Source organism: Xyrauchen texanus, chromosome 26, assembly GCF_025860055.1.
Source record: "Xyrauchen texanus isolate HMW12.3.18 chromosome 26, RBS_HiC_50CHRs, whole genome shotgun sequence".
Lineage (NCBI taxonomy): Eukaryota > Metazoa > Chordata > Actinopteri > Cypriniformes > Catostomidae > Xyrauchen > Xyrauchen texanus.
The window spans coordinates 12,548,289-12,570,282 of NC_068301.1; the positions used below are offsets into that span (position 1 = coordinate 12,548,289).

A 21,994-nucleotide genomic window follows, 5' to 3' on the forward strand; every position below is an offset into this window, starting at 1 on the left:
TTATTTTCAGCAATGTCAATGCAAGCAACCCCATCCCCCCTCAGATCAGGCTGTAATGGAATATTCCAAGGATTTATTCATCTCCACAAGTTTTGTGGAGATGAATACTCTGTTGCAAGTTTCAAGCTAAGCTACATTGTTGATAGTTCAGTTTTAATTGAATTTGTGGAAAAGAGAACAAATTAAACAGAATCAAGACTTCCTAAGGTAACACTGTCTTTACAAACGGATGTTTCAGATTGTTGCACGGCCTGCACTGCCACCCGCCCCTGCTTCCACAAGCACAGCCCTCACTATAGTCACCAATACACAGTGTTCATGATGATTATGATCTCACTGGCACTCATTAATAAAACACTTTTTTTTTTTACTGTTTTCGCCTTATTTAATAAGAAATAATAAATTGTCACACATACATACATTTCTGCATATACATGGTGAAATTATTTATTTTTCACATATCCCAGCAGATAGGTTCAAGGGCCTTGCTCAAGGGCCCAACAGTGGTGTCTTGGTGGTGTTGGGGCTTGGACCCCTGACCTTCTGGTCAGTAACCCAGAGCCTTAACCGCTGAGCCACCACTGCCTGGTTTTGTGTGTCTCTTTTGTGTTTAGATTTTGAGTAGAGGGTATCTGATTTCATGACTGCATTCATCAATCATTACTTAATTACTTAATATGATGATAAAGCTGCATAATAAGGCAATTATGCATGCATTTAATAAGCACAAACATCATGTTTAGAGCAGTATTGTTTGTTATTTTAGTGGAGAAACTGTGTTAACTTAGCTTCACAGCTGTTACATTTACATTTATGCATTTGGCAGATGCTTTTATCCAAAGCAACTTACAGTGCACTTATTACAGGGACAATCCCCCCAGAGCAACCTGGAGTTAAATGCCTTGCTCAAGGACACAAGGTGGTGGCCGTGGGGTTAGAACCTGCGACCTTCTGATTAACAGCCCTTAGCCACTACACCACCACCACTAATGTGATGTGCGTCTCACTTTATGTTCATACCAGGGACTATGAAGTTCTGTTAAATTGTGCAAGTTTAAAAAACTTGTTTTAGCGCAGCAGTTAATTGACTGTTAGACGTTTCACACTAGAACTTATTGGTTTCAAACAAGGGAAGTCAAAAAATCTATCATAAAAGCAAGTCTACTGTCATGTATGTGCCATTATAATAGATGCTATGCCCCTCAATGTTCTAGTACTTATAAAATGAAAACAAGTATGACTGATAAAATAGACCATGACAGAAGTCTTACAGAGAGTGACGAATAAAGTCATTTTTGGGGGCAACCTCTGAACATGATGTCACACAAACATCCCTAATAATTTAATCTCAACACGAAACACCTCTAATACATGCACATCCATGTCAAAAAGCTCAAGTGACCATGAAAGTAAACCACAAATAGGCAAATCATCAAAGGGTGTGCATATTATCTAATCCAACCAATAGCACATTAGATAAAATTAGTTTGTAAAACTTACCAATGAAGTTCACTACGCAGGTCTGCAGTCAAGAGCGGTAACTTCTAATGCACATGTCAACAGCTGACATAAATATGATCAAAGCTTTTGATAGCATAGCCTATGAGAACGATTGAATGGCTTTTAAGCAACATACCTTAATAGTAACAGAATTTCTCAAAATAAATAAAAAAAATTTCTGGTACAATGGGCATAAAACATGCTTAAGTTGTGTAAAATATATTATTTCTTAAAATAAATGTATGATGAGGCCATGAAATTTGCACAACAGCACCATACAATGCACCTGATGTAGAGACACGGTTGCATATGACCTACAATCAATAATTTCATCGATTATTTACATGCATATTTTCCAAGGCTTTGAGAAGTGCTGACTTTTATAGTCATATCACCAAGGGATGCATAAAATATTCCAATTAATTCCTCAGATAATAAACTTGATCATGTACTACTCAAAACTATATGACTCATTCTCATACCTTACCTTAAATTATTGTAATCAGATTACAGTTACTGACTTTCAATTAAGTTAATAGGACTAAACATATTTGTAAGATAATATTTATGTCAAATACTTGTAAAACATGAATTATGTAATTATGTACATCTGTTTGCATTTCTGTGCCCAGGACCAACGCGTGGGTTAAATCATAAAAATGGGGTCCACTGGTGTGAATTCTGTCAGAATTTTAAAGGGATAGTTCACTCAAAAATAAAATTCTCATAATTTACTCACCCATATGCCACCTAAGATGTGTATGACTTTCGTTCTCCTGCAGAACACAAACAAAGATTTTTAGAAGAATATCTCTGCTCTATAGGTCCATACAATTCAAGTGAATGGTGACCAGGCATTTGAAGCTCCAAACAGGAGATGAAGTCAGTATTAATGTAATCCATATGACTCCGGTGGTTTAATCAATGTCTTCTGAAGCGATCCAGTTTGTTTTGGGTGAGACAGAATACAATATATCACCTTTTTCACTGTACATCTTGCCATTGCAGTCTCTAGGCACAATCATGATTTTAAGCTTGATTATGAGTCTGAGTGCTTGACGGAAGTTTAATCAAGCTTGAGATCATAATTAACAAGGAGATGTCAAGTATGTACAAATTAACATTAACCAAGATGAATAAGTGCCGTAAAAGTATTGTTCTTTGTTAGTTCATGTTAACTAATGTAATACAGTATACAAAATAAGAAAATTACGTTTAAAATAGTTTTAAATGAAGAACAACAATGCTGATGTAACAGGGACAGAAAGTGTACTGTTAAAACATATGTATTATTTATTATAATTCACACAAAATGTTTATTTTCATATATATCTGGTATACTTGCCTAAAGAATTAGCGTTTTTCCCCTTTAATTGCTGTGATGTCATCATGAGCCTACACAATTTACTGTTTTGTCTCCTCCTTTTCCTCTTGGCATTGTTAATGCACTGAAGAGGTGAGTTATGCCCATACCATTTATGTCAATATCTTCACTGCAAGTTATGTGTATTATGTTGTTTTAATTATCTGTGTGGTTATTTTGATCATTTTACCATAATTAAGTTGTATTTTTGTCTTTGGCCTATATGTGAAAGCACATGTTGATTTATATGTACATCACATTTGTTTTAAAGAGCAATATAAGGGCGATTTACTCAGACGCTGCTCTTGTATGTTTTGTGTATCAGGTATGTTTTCTCTGTTTTCTTCCTCTTGGCATTGTTAATGCACTGAAGAGAGCAATATAAGGGCGATTTACTCAGACGCTGCTCTTGTATGTTTTGTGTATCAGTAAACACAGTGAAAACGCCGCCAGTTGTCCCGTGTCTGTCTCCACAACGCTTCACAACGCAGACAAGTGTTTTGATAACTGGTGTCGCGAGCCACCGGTTACACTGACAATGATTGAAATTTAATGTCAACAAAACTATGAAAACTAAAAGTTGGCCATAAGTAAAGTAAATAAAACTTAAAATATAATTGAAAATTAGGTAGCTACAGCATTGTCATATTTTCACTCTGTGTGAGTTTTTTTTTAATCTTTTTGTCCTCAGGTTATTTTTGACAAAATGTGACAAGCCCTATGCATTGACAAACGATGTCATATCAAAGGATGTAATCCTTTAATTCATTTAATTACATTATTCTGCAAGGTGTGCGCTCGGTGTCTAATAATACTGTGATGAGAAGTGTCCTTCAAGTTCCTGGCAATACATTGTGGTATGAATAAATTATGCAGATTACTGTTTACTGCTTCTAGCTTTAGTATTTGTGTTTAGTGTTATATATACACTGCTGTTATCGTATTTCTTGTAACATTCAGTTATTTGTCATTTGGTGATTATTCAGAACTCATCTTATTCCACGTGCATTGATCCCAACGAATGAATGAGTATATCATCAGTAGGACAGGCCAGCCATGTCTGTGCCAGATGAAGGGCATGTACTCCTTAACAAGTCCTTGTAAGAGAGAAACATTTAAAGATAAAAAAGGAATTAGTTGAGCGGAAAGACATAACATTTTCTACGAAAGTGTTTAAGGAAGTAAACTAAAAGTAATAAGTAATGTGAATACTTTTTCAATTAAGTAATCAGTAAAGTCAGAAATCTGATTACAAGTTTAGATAAGTAATTTGTAATTTGTAGAGAATTACTCCAGTAACTACCAAACACTGGCAATGAACATTCATGCTATGATCTTACTATAAACAGGAGAAGTCAATGTACAGCCACCATCTAATTAGATCTCTCGAGACGAGAATAAAAATCTCATAAACTCTCAATAACTTTGAAACACCATCGTGCAATCTTTTAAGATGTAAAACTCATACACATTACTGTACATATTTATATGGCAGTAACAACAGGTATGTTATAGCATTGCATGCTCTCTGTAATATGTCATTACATATGTATATATCACATCTTTAATTGGACTTACTGGACTGAAAAACTTTTGGTCTCCCACACCTTTTAAAACATGATTCTGACAAGACTGAGAGAATCTGCTGGGTGTGACAAAAGCATCCATGTAAGGCGCTGTACTATTTTCACAAAGAGCAAGAGGAATGTCACTTTGATCAGTCTGTGGCACTGTCCATGTGCTGACCATCACTTGTTAATCAACCGTTAAATCTCCCTGTTATAAATGTTCTCTGCCGTTGGCCTATGTAAATAAATGAGAGACTAAATGGCCAAATATTTTCCATGGCACTGTATCCAAACAAACATGTACAGACAATATTTTCTCTTCATCTTTATTATTTTGTGCTAATGCAGTCCATACAGATGTATGATCAAATTCTCAAATACTGTAGATTCAAATTATACTTTATTTGTGACGTACTTTATAAAGCCATTGCTTAAAGCTGATCAGATGTTGGTAAATGCAACCATCTGCCTCACACACAATAGACAAAATGCCATATGCCAGAAACAAGAGAACATACCAGGCCAAACCAATTGACTGGACAAAACTGTTATCAAAGAGTACAGGTTTTATAGTTCCAGATTCCAGATTATCATCGTTCTCAGATTATCATTGTTATCATTCTGTATGCAGTGCATTTCAGAGACCTTTCAAGAGCAAAGTATTATAGAGAACCATGTGCCAAATTACAAACAAATATGCAATCTACTATACACATGGATTTGCTCACATTCACACACAAACATGTACAGTAGTTATGATATCAGTGTCAAAGGTCCATTTGTTATTTATTTATTATCTTGTCTACATGTTGTCAATTATTGACAAAATGTCATCACATCATGCATTCTTTAAATGGCAAAAGGGGATGAACTTGACACGGTTCCTTGTAAATTGTCATGGGAGAAATGTGGATGATGTCATATGAGACTTGTGGGTGCATGCTGGTGCATTGTCTGTGTGTGTGAATGATTCATGCTCAAAAACGTAGGAGTCAACTAAAGCAGGGGCTTGATGTGACATCATTGCCACTTCCTGTATTTTGGTGTTGCTGAGGAAACAGTTACTAGCATTCTTAGTAAGAACAGACAAATGAATCACTCTCTCTTTCTCTCTTTTCTTGAGCTCATTTCCACTTGTTCTGTTTGTCTTTGGTATTATCCTAAAACTTGCCACAAAAGGATCACAATGTTCTGACATATTAGACACGCCCCTCGCAGCAAGTTTAAGATAATGTGAGATATTGTTTCCATATTCTCTCTAAAAATACTATAAATCATGAATTGGTATAAGTCACAAAGGGCAAAGAGATAAAATATGGTTAATCATAAACTCCAATTCAAAACAAAGATTTGAAATGCTAATGATGAGATGTCTCTTTTACTTAGCACCTGTCTACTTCATTACCTGAGCATGAGGTTAAAGTGATAGTTCACGCCAAAAAAATGCTCTCATCATTTACTCACCCACATGCCATCCCAGATGTGTCTGACTTACTTTTTTCTGCTGAACAAAAAACTAATATTTTTAGAAGAATATTTCAGCTCTGTCGATCCATTCAATACAAGTGAATGGTGATCAGAACTTTGAAGCTCTAAAAATGACATAAAGGCAGCATAATATTAATCCATATGACTTGAGTGGTAAGTGTGGTAGAGAAACAGATAAATTTTTTAAGTCATTTCATCTATAAATTCTCCTCTCTGCCCAGTAGGTGGTGATATGGACAAGTGAAAGTAAATGTGGAGATTTATTGTTAAAAAAAAAAAAAAAGGACTTAAATATTACTATGTTTCTCACCCACACTTATCATATTGCTTCTGAATATATAACCACTGGAGTCTTATGGATTAGCTGAAGCTGAAATATTTTCATAAAAATCTTAATTTGTGTACAGTCATACACATCTGGGATGGTTTGAGGGTGAGTAAATAATGAGAACATTTCTATTTTTGGTTGAACAATCCCTTTATTATCCTCCAATATATATGGCATCTCACATAGATAGTGCCACATATTATTTGTTTATGCAGGTTTCAGCTGACCACTTTCGTTGTAGCTTACGATAGACACAGGCTTTAAGAATCCTAAACAACAAAAACAATACCCTTGATTCTGCATTTTGACTGTTGTGTGTCACATCAAGACAAGAGCTAACACGCTCATACATGTCCTGCTCTCTCTCTCTCTCTCTGTCTCTCTCTCTCTGTCTCTCTCTCTCTCTCTCTCTCTCTCTCTCTCTTCTCACCAGCTACGCATTCGCTAGCCTACTCGGGACCGTCCCGCGCACAGCTCGAGACAGCTGTTGGCGCAGCACGCATTGACCAAAGCGCCTCCTTCCCCTTCCTTTTCTCCACAAACGAGCCAATGACCGCATCGGACGCCCGCTACTTCCTCTCTGTGGGTGAGCGCAATCTAAAAACACCTCCTCTTTTTAAAAAGCGGACCGCAATGATTTAGAAGTTCAGGAATCCCACGTGACGTCACCATGAGGTGATGTAATGCTTCTGTAAATAGACCATATTGTAATCGTGTTTCAGTTCAACGTGCTTCGTCCGAGCGCGAGGAGCGTCGCTAGTTTCAGTCTGCGCGTGTTTAGGTAAGTTAGTATTACTATTTAAAGCTCGCGCTTTTAAGTATTATTTCACTTAGTGGTTCAAAACACAAACGAAGCACTTGTCTGGGGTTTTTGTTGCTGCTGTCGTTGTTTTTTACTGTCACGTTGGTGTCTGTCAAAGTAGCGGTTTTCCACTGAGATGTTGATAAACTGTTTGAGTGTCTTTTTTAGGGGGTGTGACACCACCAAACTAACACTCAAATAAGTATGAGCATAATTTTTTTAAAATAATATAAACTGTCCTTGTACACTGTATTTAATCTTTGTTTAAGCGCGCAACAAACATTTTTTGGAGAAATGCGTGCTTGACAGTTAGTGGCTCAAGGTTTTATTTTTTATTTTAACCGTATTTAAATGGCTAGTGTTTGGGGGAGTGTCTGCATTTGCTTTGGGTAACTCATATTATATTTTCTAATGGACCCTAAATGACAGCTGCCACTTTGAACTTACTGCAAAGTTGGAACAGTGCTTTAGACTACTTTAAAATCTTTCCACTCTAAATGTATTGCCCATGTTTAGGATCTCTGCTCTCAGGTGTTTGGGGTTCGTTAAATTCGCTGCACCGCGTGAGTCCCTCGGTTTCGCCATTACGTCATTCTGCAGGCCGGTTAGACGGGTTGATTTAGGGCCGTAGACGTTTTCAGCAAGCGCACCGTTAACCCGTCTTGCCATTTGAAACTCGGGTCGTCGACCCGGCTGAAATGAACGATGATGTCATGACTGGGATGACGTCTATATGATTTGGGGAATGATCACGTTGAGTTTGCAGGTTAATAATAAGGCGCGCCTATGACGTAATGCTTGTCTATCTATCTATCTATCTATCTATCTATCTATCTATCTATCTATCTATCTATCTATCTATCTATCTATCTATCTATCTGTCTGTCTGTCTGTCTGTCTGTCTGTCTGTCTGTCTGTCTGTCTGTCTGTCTGTCTGTCTGTCACCACACTTTATAATGTCATCTTTCCTGTGTGCATGTGTCTGTCTGCATATGTGTGTGTCTAGGTTTTTAGGTCTTAGTGATGAATGTTGATCAGGACAGGCCATATGTATGCACTGCACCTGGATGCTCCCAGGTAAGTGACATCTGGTTACCCCTGGACTGAATGTCCCGATATCGATTCATAATTGATTATTACTATTGAATATTAAATTTATATTGAAACAATTGTCTATCTTAGATAATCTATTAATTAAATTAATTAAACAGAATTCAGCATTGTCTCAGCCTATATAACATGTTTCTTGTTCTTATAGTGCTTCCAAAGAGAAGATCACCTAATTATTCACAGACACAAACATGAGATGACCCTCAAATTGTCTTCTATTAAGTGTGACAATATACTTTCTGGTAAGGGAACAAAAGATGCACACAAAAACATACAGATACAAATATGTACTAACACACACACACACACATGCATTTTCAATAAAACATAATTTAATATGTTTTTTAAGCTATTTAAATTACAGGGACACTTGAAATGTCCACATAAACCAAATTTATATTATAATACCCTTGTAATTACCAGTTTGTAACCTATAAAATTGTCCTCGTAAATCACATAAACATGCCTACACACACACACACACACACACACACACACACACACACACATATGTTGGTGCAGCTATCATTATGAGGACTCTTCTAACTATAGATTCTATCCCTTAACTCTAACTCTAACCGTACCCCTAAACCTAACCCTTACAAAAAACTTTGTGCATGTTTTTTAATACCCTTGTAATTACCAGTTTGTAACATAAAACACACACACACACACACACAGACACACAGACACACACACACATATATATATATATATATATATATATATATATATATATATATATATATACTTTGTTTATTTTGAATGTTTAACCCTAAATGTTACATATACCGTATTTTGCTATATTTTTCACATGAAGTGGTTTTCACCTGACAGTCCAGAAATTACTCAATTAAGGACAACCTTCAATTGATTAATCATTTAATTTATTTATTTTAATTGGCAAAACAAGTATACAGTCTTATTTAAATAATATGCATTCAATCGTACATTTTGATTTGCATATGCATTCTAATTGGAAATTTAAGTTTGCGTTCTAGGGTTAAGTCATGATAGCAATATTAATTCACCATAATCATACTGATTTTGTACTAGAATACAGTAATTTCCAGAATTTAAGGTTTTGAGGTTGTGGATTTTAATGCAAGGGAATATTGCTACTGGTAGGTCTATAACAAATGGGCCTGTGTAAAAGTGAGGGTGTGTGTGTGAGTACTATGATAGATCATGCTCTCGTTTCCTTTAATTTAGGATTTAGACGATGTCTGTTACCCTGGAAACCCTATGTCTGACATATAAACATCAGCTCGACCTTTGACCTTCGGGGTCTGTGAGCCATCACTGCAATGACAGAAACATTTACATAAAAAACAAAAGAGTGACTTTACCCTCTGACCCCTTTCGCTGTAGTCCAAGAAAAACACTTTAGTTTAGACTACTTCTAAATTACCAAAACAACAAGAGCAAAATCAGGATCAAGTTCATGACATGAACATATATTTTTTTGCATGCCACAATATGACTTTAGACAAGCTCCACTCGTGACATTGAGAAGAATTCTAGTTTTATCAAAATTTGTTTAGAATGCCTGGAGTTTACCCCGATGTGTGTACACTGACCTATGAATCAAAGCTTTAATTATTGTCATTTTCTATACCCTTTACTAACTTAATTTGCTATTTTTTCCATAAACAATAATGATCGATTGATTTACATTATTATGTGGACATGTGTAAAACATGCAACACCATCTTCTCATGTTTGTCTATTTCATTTGTATTTACTTTCATTATTTATTTTGTATATAATACGACAGGTACCCAATGACCTTGTGTGTGTGTTTCTGTTTAAATTGTTTGTATTGGTGATAAATGTGTTTTTTCACTTCATCTGTAGATCAGACTCCAACTCCAACCCGTTTCTTGCAGGACTGTGAGGAAGTGGGCCTCTTCACTGACTTGGAGCTTAACCAGTCACAGGAGGAGGACACCAAAGTGGTGAGTGAAAATACAAGTTTCAGTTCAAATGCAATTTCTTTGTAAGACCATTGCCTACACAAATTGCATTTGAATACATGTTTGAAGCATACTGTAAGTGTATGTTCAAAATGAAAGTAAGCCATTTCAATTCCATTTAAAATCTGTATGTAATTCTGTAATATATGTCTCTGCGTCCTTTTGTGTATATGTGTGATTGTATATGCATTTGTTTATACAGTTGAAGTCAGACGTTTACATACACCTTAGCCAAATACATTTCAACTCAGTTTTTCGTAATTCCTGACAGTTAATCGTAGAAAATATTCCCTGTCTTAGGTCAGTTAGGATCACTTTTATTCCTTTCATCATATTCCCAGAGGGTAAGAAGTTTACATACACTTTGTTAGTATTTGGTAGCATTGCCTTTAAATTGTTTAACTTGGGTCAAACTTTTTGGGTTGCCTTCCACAATCTTCTCACAATAAGTTGCTGGCCCATTCTTCCAGACTGGTGTAACTGAGCCAGGTTTGTAGGCCTCCTTGCTCGCACAAGCTTTTTCAGTTCTGCCCACAGATTTTCTATTGAATTGAGGTCTGGGCTTTGTGATGGTCACTCCAATACCTTGAATTTATTGTCCTTAAGTCAATTTGCAACAACTTTGGAGGTATGCTTGGTGTCATTGTCTATTTGGAAGATCCATTTGTGACTGAGCTTTAACTTCATGGCTGATGTCTTGAGGTGTTGCTTCAATATATTCACATAATTTTCCTTCCTCATGATGCCACCTATTTTGTGAAATGCACCAGTCCCTCATGCAGCAAAGCACCCCCACAACATGATGCTGCCACCTCTAGTTGGGATGGTGTTCTTCGGGTTGCAAGCATCACGGTAACGTAGTTCAAAGGAAAGAAGAAGGCGTGACCGGCTTGATAATATAAATAATATTTTAAACAAAAGACAAACACACACACGACGGACATGTCCGTAAACGATCTCTCTCTCTCGCACAATCCTCAGCAGTCGGCTTTTATCCCTCTCGGATGCTTGATTAGCCTGATAAGGGACCGGGTGTGTAGAATCATGACCCGGCCCGCCCTTCCGCCCTGCCACATTCCTCCCTCGTTCTCTCAGGCAGGGGAGCCCCCAGCATGACGTACACCCCCCCCCCCGCCTTCCCTGGGGACGGATGTGACTTTCGCCCCGTCTGCCGGTAGGTCATCCCCGTCCACCTGCATGAGGAAGGGGACAAGGGGAGGCAAACAGAAATAATAAAAATGGGGGGTACTTCCTGTAACAGTGTAGTGCCCCCCCAAAAAAATACAGTACAATTTAAACGAGAGGGAAAAGGCCAATGCGGAGCGGCAGTGAGAGAGAGATGAGAGAGATGAAAAAAAAACGTACTCGCCAGTTCTCCGATACGCCGTAGCTTGTTCCTCAGCCACTGCTCCACCCTCCAATGGAAGACATCCAATCCTCTGCTGGTGGATCGGAGGCAGTCCTCCAGCCCCTGGTGGATGGAACGCCCCACCGCGTTCTCGGGGAACAGAAGGGATCTCCCCCGCCCCTGGCAGCGGTTCTCCCGCTCCAGGCGGTCGGCAGCGAGCCCCTCCCCGCTTGCGGTCAGAGGTCTCAGACCCCGCCTCGTTTCAGCGGCTGGTAGGGGACTCCTCTGCCCCTGGCGGTCGGTTAGGAGCTCCTTCTCCCATCGCGGTGGGCGGCCTTCCTCCGCTTCCAGGCTGCCAGGCTCCTCATCCCCCGGCAGACGGCCGTGGCTGCTCCATTGGGGTGAACAGTAGTGGCGAGAACTCTACTACGGCATATCCCTCCTCCTTTCCGGATTTCGGCACCAGCTGTAACGTAGTTCAATGGGAAGGAGGAGGCGAGAACCGGCTTGATAATATAAATAATAGTTTAATATAAAACTGAAACAAAAGACAAACACACACGATGGACATGTCCGTAAACAATCTCTCTCTCCCGCACAATCCTCTGCAGTCGGCCTTTATCCCTCTCGGAGGCTTGATTAGCCTGATAAGGGACCGGGTGTGTAGAATCACGACCCGGCCTCGCCCTCCGCCCTACCACATTCCTCCCTCGTTCTTTCAGGCAGGGGAGCCCCCGGCATGACGTACACCCCCCCCCCCCTCTTTCCCTGGGGGAGGGTGTGCCCAAAGCCCTGTCTGTCGGTATGTCATCTCCGTCCACCTGGATGAGGGAGGGGACAAGGGGAGGGGACAAGGGGAGGGAAACAATAATAAAATGGGGGGGGGGGGGGTACTTCCTGTACCAGTGTAGTGCTCCCCCCCAAAAAACACTGTAAAGTAGTCAATGGAAAGAAGGAGGCGAGAACTGGCTTGATAATATAAATAATAGTTTAATATAAAACTGAAACAAAAGGCAAACACACGCACACATGACGGACATGTCCGTAAACGATCTCTTTCTCTCGCACAATCCTCCGCAGTCGGCCTTTATCCCTCTCAGAGGCTTGATTAGCCGGATAAGGGACCGGGTGTGTAGAATCACAACCCGGCCCCGCCCTCCACCCTGCCACAGTCACCTTTTATCCTCCAAACATAATGATGGTCATTATGGCCAAACAGTTATATTTTTGTTTCATCAGACCAGAGGACATTTCTCTAAAAGGTACAAACATTTTCTCCATGTGCACTTGCAAACTGTAGTCTGGCTTTTTTATGGCAGTTTTGGAGCAGTGACTTGCCTGAGCAGCCTTTCAGGTTATGTCAATATAGGACTTGTTTTATTGTGGATATAGATACTTGTCTACCTGTTTTCTCCAGCATCTTCACAAGGTCCTTTGCTGTAGTTCAGGGATTGATTTGCACTTTTCGCACCAAACTACGTTCATCTCTAGGAGACAGAATGTGTCTCCTTCCTGAGCTGTATGATGGCTGCGTTGTACCATGGTGTTTATACTATATATGAACGTGGTACATTCAGGTGTTTGGAAATTGCTCCCAAGGATGAACCAGACTTGTGGAGGTCCACATATTTCTTTCTGAGGTCTTGGCTGATTTCTTTTGATTTTCCCATGATGTCAAGCAATGAGGCACCGAGTGTGAAGGTAGGGCTTAAAATAAATCCATAGGTACACCTTCAATTGACTTTAATTAGCCTATCAGAAGCTATAGTAGACTATAGTGAGAAAAACCAAGCAATTAGATCAGATCTTGAATATCAAGCATTCCTTGAATACACAAACACACATATGGTGGGGTCCAAGGAGGGTGAGCACAGACAGATGGAGATGAGGAATGAGAAATTATATAAGTGATTTTAATCAGTTTCTAAATATGATCTGATTTCCAGAACTTTTCTTTACAAGCGTCAGGTCACAACCAGCCACACAATGAGACACAGCCTCAGCAGGGTCACCATCATCAATTTCAACCTCGACAGCAGCAGCAGCAACAATGTGCTCTGGCACATCTAAACCAGAACCAGCTCCAAACACACAGCTCACAGCCTCAGTCTCAATGTACTGCCACATACTCCACTTCAAATAAACAGTAAGTATTACCATGGACTTACCACCCATCCCACCAGGGTTATCAGGGGCGATTAGTAGGCAATCATCCCTGCTCCAAACCACACTAGCCTATTTCTTTAAACTTTAAAGTAAAGGCAGCACAGAAGCTGCAACTGAAGCAACATAAATCCCAGGTTGAAAGTAGATTTTTGTGCACAGATAACATGAAGCAAGAGACCCGCTGATTGTCATGACATGCCAAAGTTTAAAATGGATTTGATGTGGCATTACATTTACATAACTAAAGCTGCCATTGATACTTATGGGATGAAGCGGATCTAAGCCATCATATTTCAGTATGACTTTTAAGCAGCATTGCAGAATTTTGATGTGGCAAAGAGAAACATCAGAGCCGACTTAACTCCACAAGTTAATGTTTATTATCAAGTAGTTATATCATTTTTTTAGTCCTACTTTATATTAGGGGTCTTTAAGTATTATGTACTAACATTAAAATACAGTACATACAATACAATGTACTTGTGTAACTACATGTTGTTCTGTAAAATTCTCAAAAGATTTACATTAGCTACCACAGAGGTTCCAGTACGGGTAGGTTTAGGGGTAGGGTTTAGATTAGGGTTAGGGTTTAGGGTAGGTTTAAGATTAGGGGTAAGGTAAGTGTAACTACATGTGTAATTAAATGCAGGTACTTTAACCTCCTAAGACCTGAGCGTGACTGCTTTGTGCATTTTCCATATTTATTCCTTATTTAGTGAATGACATAGCCTCCAGTGTCCTGTCTGTCTGCACTGGTCTCAGAACAGTTCGGAATGCACGTTATTTTCATCCTAACTCCATTTAAAGTCTCTTAAAGCAAAATGTTTCAGCTTTTGGTTAAACCTATTGATTCTCAATGTGATAATGCACAGTAAATATAGGCTTTCTAAGGAAAGAATGTGCTAAAGTACACATTTGTGTACACTGTGTTTAGCAGCTTGGCGTTTCACGATAAATCACTCACATTTAAAAAGATCTCTAATTTTTGACTTAAAAAGGTTTCAATGAAAAAACTTAATTAGGTTTCTTATTAGATGTAGTTTTGTTGGTGTTTCTCCCAAAGACAAACTCCACTGGGATCGGCGCCATGTTCTTTTGTCACATGACTCCATTGGTCTTTATTGACAGCCCAGAGTCTTCTGAACTGGGATCAGTGGATTTAAATTAATTGAAATAATGTTTTGCATATAGCAAAGCCAAAATACAACACCCACACATGTGTACAACACATATGTATATAATAAATACACTGTATAAAATGCTTACGTAAATAGTAGTTAAAGACACCTGATATAAAATGGGTCTAATTTTTCCCCCCACAAAGTTCTGGGGGAATTCGAGGGCTCCTTAATCATAGGGCCCTGAACAATATTCCATGTTGTCTCCCCCTGACATTGGCCCTGTTTTAACTTACCGTATCTGCTTTCTTCTGATCCCATAAGTGTGTATGGAAATGTTTGTATGGAATTTCTTATCCACTCCTAATAAATATCCCTCTGACTGATTATAGATCTGCACCCAGCTGTCTACACAACAGACAGACGCACTCTGTAGCCAACACTATGCTTGGGATATCAACCATGAATGTAAGGACAGCAGTGCAGGCATTCACTCTCACACACATATACACACCTGTGAGTGTGTATACTAAACCACCAGCAAAAAACAAATATTTAAATTTTTTACTAACCCTTATGCATATGTTAGACGAACGAGACTGAATTTTAATGTAACCCTAGATATATTCTAGATCATTGCTCACTTTAATTAGTGGTGCTTCCAAAGGCAGTTGTCAATGTTATTATTGCTCATACTTTTTCGAAACCCTTAACCCTAAGTGTTTTAAACTTCAACACATAACTCATCCCCCACTGTGCAATGTACTTAATTGATACCAAATTGTGTGGCTCGTTGAGAAGTAGTGTGCTATTCCTTTTTTTAATGAAATCAAACTCACAATATTTGTCTGGTGGATGATAAAACTGGCAATGAAATCCCATAGACTTACACTGAAGAAGGATTCCGACCATATCTAGGGATCAAAATATTGTTGAGACTTGAGGTGAGCTCTTATAACTTGGCCACTAAGTAATCACCTAGCAACTACCTTTTTCACTCTTTGCAACCACCGAAATATTATAGCAATGCGGAAACAACTGCTCAGAATACCTTAGCAACCCACAGCAATGCCCTGGAAACCACCCAGAACACCCTAGCATCATGGCAGCAAGTGTAATTGCACAGTACAGTAATTATTGTATTTTTATTGTTACCATTTAAACTTATGTGAACACAATTATTCTATTATTGAAATACAGATGAAGGCACAGTTGTCTATAGACTCCAGTATGATTGGTATACCAGGCCCCGCCCACTCTGGCTCAAGTGTGTCCCTACAGGTACAGCCACACACAACTCACTCTGCCTCACTCTGTTTGACTCCATGGTTACATGATAATGATGTCTCTATAGAAACATTACAAGTCAGACCAGGGTCATAATCCCACAGTGCTTTGTAACCAATGTAGACATCTTGATTGAGTTATCCAATTCAGTCAAGCAAACATAAGCATGCACAAAGGCAATGTTGTGGTCTTGCCTGGTAAAAAAGCTGCATTCATGAGCGAGGCAGATCTATCATATTTTACAAACATTAAATAGACACACACACATTCATAGATAAGTTCACACATGCACACACACATACATGAGATGTAGTATCACACACTGATTGTCAGCAGAATGTGGAGCAGATATAATTTCAAAGGTTTTGGGTTGACCTTTTATCATCTGAATTTTCAAAGGCGTCTTTGTAGATTCTTTGTGCATTTTGAAAAAGTTTAAAGTGACAAGTAATCACACCATCACAAACAATCATTATACACAGGAAACCTTAGAAGCAGATATTTAAAACACATGGCACATGATACCCTACCCAAGACTGGTAAAACAAAACTTGCTTTAGGCATTGTTTTTCCTTTTAAATACATTAGGTCTCATTCACTAATAATTGTGCACAAGTCTCATACTTATGTGTAAAGAAAAGGGTTTGTTCTTTTAGGTATGTGTTAGGGCTGCACAATTAATCAAAATATATTGAAATCGTAATATGTTTTAAATTTAATTTAAAAATAAGTAGTCTGCTTTGGGTTCTGTGCTCCACAACTCCATCTCATGCGCAGAGTAACAGATGTGCTACGAGTTCAGTTTTATCTGCTTACGTGCGCTGAGCACTTAATATTTAAAGCCCTCCAGATTTACTTTAATTTCACTTTTGCGTAATTTCAAATTAAATGAATACTACAAGTTAATATACAAGTACAAATGAAACACCCCATGGTACTGGGTGTTTGTGAACAGAGAAAGAAAATGAAGAGCATGTTACAGCTGTTGTGAATTCTGCTACATAGGAACTTTTGATGCAGTTTTCCTCCAAAATAAAAACATTTTTACTTATTTTTTTACTAAATAAACGATTTTATTACAGAGATTCATTAGGCTACTATGGTATAAAATAATAATCAATACATTATTATAATACAGTATTACAATTGACTTTGCTCCAAAACATAATGATAATGAAAAGTGAGCTGAGACCCTATCACAAAGTGTACAAAAACAGGTACACAGAGGACATGTAAAGGAGTTTTTTTTTCTCTCTTTGTTTCACTGTTTTATTTATTATGTATCTAATTGTTTGTGGCTGAAGTGAAAAAGGTCAGAGTCAAGTGTGAACCCCCTAAGAACATAGGTAAAATATGACCATATTTTGGTAAAAATAAATCAGTTACTAGTTTTTTGTTTGTCATATTGCATTATTCAAATTGCACTCGCAATATTTTTCAAAATAATACCAAAATAGACTTTTTGTCCAAATTATGCAGCCCTAGTATGTGTAGTTTCGTTTGTTTCTAAATTCTATCCTAAATTTAGACTAAATTTAAGTGTGAATTTATTGATGAATCGTAATTTCTGCGTAAAAACGTTCACATATAGGTTTCATGCACAAATACGTTTGTATGCACAGTAACCTATTATCCCTAAATTGAGCTTATATGTGCATTTATTTGCATGTCTGTGAATGCTTAACCAGAGTGTAATTTATTCAAAGGGTTGCATGACAATGATCTTGACTATGGCCCCAGGAGCCATACTTACCCCTTTCTCCCAATATCTAATCCCTCAGAGGTCAAAGGTCATCCCAAGCCACAGCCAATCTACCATTTCCAATGGCAGTCTGAATCCTCTTTGCCACATGATGGAGATGATGTCATCACAACAGCAACCACTGTCGCATTTACAATCCGCACCTCATCGTCATACATACCAGCAGCACTGCCACAGCCAATCACCACAAAGACTTACACATCAACATCAAAGCCAAGACCAATCACATCACAGCCATGCTCACCTCTCTCCACCTGAATCGCACTTGCATCCTTCCCACCAGACTGCCCCTCCCCTTTCACATCATCCAATACCTCAACAGGTATGGAATTTTGTAACAACCACACTAATGTTATAAACCACACATACTGTAAAAAATATGTTTAAAAAAATTAAGGCTGGGTAAAAATATTATTTTCCAATGCATCGCAATCTTTATTTGAAAGATCTCAATATCAATTCTAAAATCCAAAGATCCATCTTTTACTTTATGCACAACCCTCTGTAAATCCAAGTAAATCAATGTCTGTGATTAGCGACTGGCTAGTGCATTTTCAGATTCCAACCACAAGTGATTTAGTATAGTGGAGAAGTTTAGCGTTAGTTTAGTGTGTTGAGAGTAAAGGTTTGGTTTGACTCATTCTGTGTAATGTGCATCCAAAGACGAGATCCACAGAATCCATCTGTCATTGAATAATTTCACTTTTTATACCCTTTCTGCTTTTTACAGACAGTTGTTGATCAAAAATATGAAAGTTAAAATGTGACCCAAATGACAAAGTAAATTTGTAAAATTCATATTTCATTATGTATCTAGTAAGAAAAGGTCCCCTGTCTCTCTTTCTCTTCAGACATGCCAGAAATCAGAACATGTGTTGTACACATCCTGCTAAAAAAGAGAATGTTAAGTTTAAGTTACTAAAAATGTGGTGTTAAATTTAGCCAATTGCGTCTTACTGCTGTGATTTTATGAGTGCCAAAGCCTTTGTGTTTTTCTTTTCCCTTTTGGTGAGTATAGACATTGTTTTGGCTTTGCCTTGTTTGTCTTTTCTGTCTTTTTTGGAGAAAGACAGGTCAGCTCACAGCTTAGTATAGGCTACTTGAATTTTGCTTTGTTGTTGGGCTGGCATTAATTATCTTCTTTCCATAAGTAAGCATGCTGGATGCATGTTAACGTTCATATTTGTAATGATTTAATTTTACAATCAACCTACTCGTGTTTGTAACAGCATTGTTAAACTGGTCTTCTTCTTTTTATGTTGCGGTCCAAGAAAACCCCATGACCTTTGATTTGGGCCATAACATAATTGGGGGCTTGTCCGGGATTTGAACCCCGACCTCTCGAATGTTAAAGTGCATATTTGCATATTTAAAATTTACAACTGAAGTGTACGCATGTACCCACCCAGCTTTTAAAATGGAATCAAATTGAATCGGGATATCTGCACCAATATCCAGCTCTAAAACTTATCAATGAACTTTGTAACTTTGTGCACCAAAGTTTTTTTTTTTTAAACTGTTTGAACTAAGTTAATATGGTTTAATTGTTTAGCATAACTGAGAATGTTTGTGTTTTTCAGATTTCCTCTGCACCAAAACAGACTCCGCCTCCCCTCTCACATCAGCCAATACCTGCACAGGTATTGATTTATTCAACAACCACATTAACATCTGTGAATTGACTTTCCATAATAGAGTTTTTATTTTTCAACTTTTTTCCTTTTTACATTTTTTTAATTTATGATTTATGAAATAACAAATCTCAGGGTGCTTGTGTTTTACAGATGTCCTCAGTCTCAAAACATACACACTGTCCACAGTCTCCTCCACAGGCAACTGGGGGTAGACGTAGACGGTCAGGAGAAGTAAATCCAGATGAGCGTAGACGGAAGTTTCTGGAGAGAAACAGAGCAGCTGCCACGCGGTGCAGACAGAAGAGAAAAGTCTGGGTGATGTCATTGGAGAGAAAGGCTGAGGAGCTGACACACTCTAACTTACAGCTACATGTACATATCAGGATTATTCTTGTTTTGTATTTTTAAATTTTCGATTTGTGTTTTCAATTCAGTGAGAGTTCATACATTTTTTTCCTATAATTGACAGTTTTAGTTGTTATTGTTTATTCTAGTTTCATTTTAGTTTCATACATTAGCTACTTAAAATAATACTTATTTTTTGTCTTATCTTAGAATGAGGTGACATCACTCAAGACAGAAGTCACTCAACTCAAGCAAATTCTACTTGCACATAAAGACTGTCCTGTCTCAGTAAGACAGAGGGAAATGCAAAGTGAGTATGTATAATTTTAAGAAGTTTTCTCTGCCTTTCTCTCAAGCTATATGTTGTGAATCTCAGGAAGCCTGTCAAGAACATCTCCAAGAAAATATTATACATTATACATGCTAATATTTGTTGTACTGCCTTTAGACTGAATTAAATACAAATCATATTTTTGTGAATGAGAATCTAATGAGATTGTAATAAGAATCACTATTAAGAATAATAAACAATAAAAAAATTGTTCCTAATAATAGTTTTCATTTTCTTTATGCAAAATATTATTTCTTATTGTTTTTCTTTTCATTTTGACCTGTTTTCATGAGATTCAAACAAATCTCCTTCTGAATGTTTGACACATATTAAGCCTTTTTTTGATTCATGTTTAGGTGGAGTTGGTAGCCCAACAGGAAGTCCTGTCCAGCAACATGCCGTTCAGCACAACAGCATCTCAACATCAAGTTCGAATCTACCACACAGTCACCTCATCACACACTAACACCTGCTAACACACCACACAAACTATGACACACTTCTTATGTCATCTATTATCAGAGCCATGTTATTAGGGCATCTGTGACCAAGCGGGTGCATTAGTACAAAAGCCATAATGAACTGTAAAATGTCAAATCAAGTTTGAGGCTTGGATTTCTAGACTGAAAGGGAATGTATACACCACATACTGTATGTGTCTGTAATGTTCAGTCACCCTTACAAATAAGAACATTTAATTAAAAGTCTGTTTATATTTTTCACCCTTGATATCTCAGGTAATCAGCTAAGGGTCCGATGGATTTTTCCAGGTGTTTGATTGTAACTCAATGTGATGAATTACAATTCTGAAAAACAAACTGGATCCGTACACTAACTAAATTGAGTTTTCTTTGTCTCTTACCCTCTTCCTACATCTCTGACTGTTTCTCAGTCTCATCCGTACTCTTAAAAAAAGAAAACTGCACTTTCTCAGGGATTCTCATCATGCGTGTGTGTGTATGTGTGTGTGTGTGTGTGTGTGTGTGTGTGTGTGTGTGTGTGTGTGTGTGTGTGTGTGTGTGTGTGTGTCACTTTCAGCATAATGCTTTGATAGCTTCAGTGAAGGCTGTGTGTGTTAATTTCTGTAAGTAACGGCAAAGCCGCATGAAATACAGTGAATCAGGACAACTTGTAAACTTATAATTGTAAATATGAATCTTTTGCTTTATAAATGTATGATGATGCAGCAAAAGCTGTTGTTACATGTTTGTCTTCACTGTAAATAGAGTCCCTTCAGTAAATTATCAGGTATCACATTACCTATGAAAGTACTGAGATATTTTTACTATTAAAACATTTGTGATAATAGAATACCATGCAAGTAAAGATGCATTATTTAATATAGATGTAGCAAACATCAGAAATGCATTAACTACATTGAGTCCAACAGTAAAGGAAACATGTATAACTAATAACATTTTCCAAATAATATGACATAGCAAAATTATTCATATTTACTGGCTCTGTGACAATCAAAATGTCAGTACTGACATTTCCTGAAAATTACATGCAAGTATGAGTATCTGTTATTAGAAATGCTTGATAAAGCATTTATCCTTTTACATTCTGTGGAATATGGAATTTATGAATCTAGACATATGGAATACTAATGTCTGTAAACACTGCAGATTTGAACTGCGTTATGCATGTAAAGTTTTCTGAAATATTTAACTATTTTTGTACACATTTGTTGCCATTTTTAATTAAAGGCACTTACTGTTTGTAAGTTTGTTCTTGTTTCTCACTTTTTTCAACTTTTTCCATAACATTTTAGAATAATGTTTAAAAGTGCTGCTTTAAGTTACTTAGCTACTGTCTAAACCTGAGTCATCAAAGGACACGTCTAAGTGGTCAGTTTTAGCAGCTAC

At 37.6% G+C, this 21,994-nt stretch overlaps 1 protein-coding gene across 3 annotated transcripts; it reads left to right on the forward strand.

Moving 5' to 3' along the window:
- Positions 1–6,945: 6,945 nt before the first annotated feature.
- Positions 6,946–21,820, forward strand: LOC127620193 (cyclic AMP-responsive element-binding protein 5-like). Of its 3 annotated transcripts, none has more exons than XM_052093320.1 (12): positions 6,946–7,028; positions 8,056–8,126; positions 8,308–8,401; positions 10,017–10,117; positions 13,430–13,629; positions 15,160–15,235; positions 15,968–16,048; positions 17,836–18,138; positions 19,397–19,456; positions 19,601–19,822; positions 20,006–20,105; positions 20,483–21,820. In XM_052093320.1, exons 2-12 carry the CDS (start codon positions 8,073–8,075, stop codon positions 20,590–20,592), a joined length of 1,401 nt encoding a protein of 466 aa, XP_051949280.1. In that variant the 5' UTR covers positions 6,946–7,028; positions 8,056–8,072; the 3' UTR covers positions 20,593–21,820. The 3 variants fall into 3 exon arrangements, with proteins under 3 accessions (XP_051949280.1, XP_051949282.1, XP_051949281.1); XM_052093322.1 differs by having other exon boundaries at positions 19,637–19,822; XM_052093321.1 differs by lacking the exon at positions 6,946–7,028 and adding an exon at positions 7,057–7,815.
- The last annotated feature ends 174 nt before the right edge of the window (positions 21,821–21,994 follow it).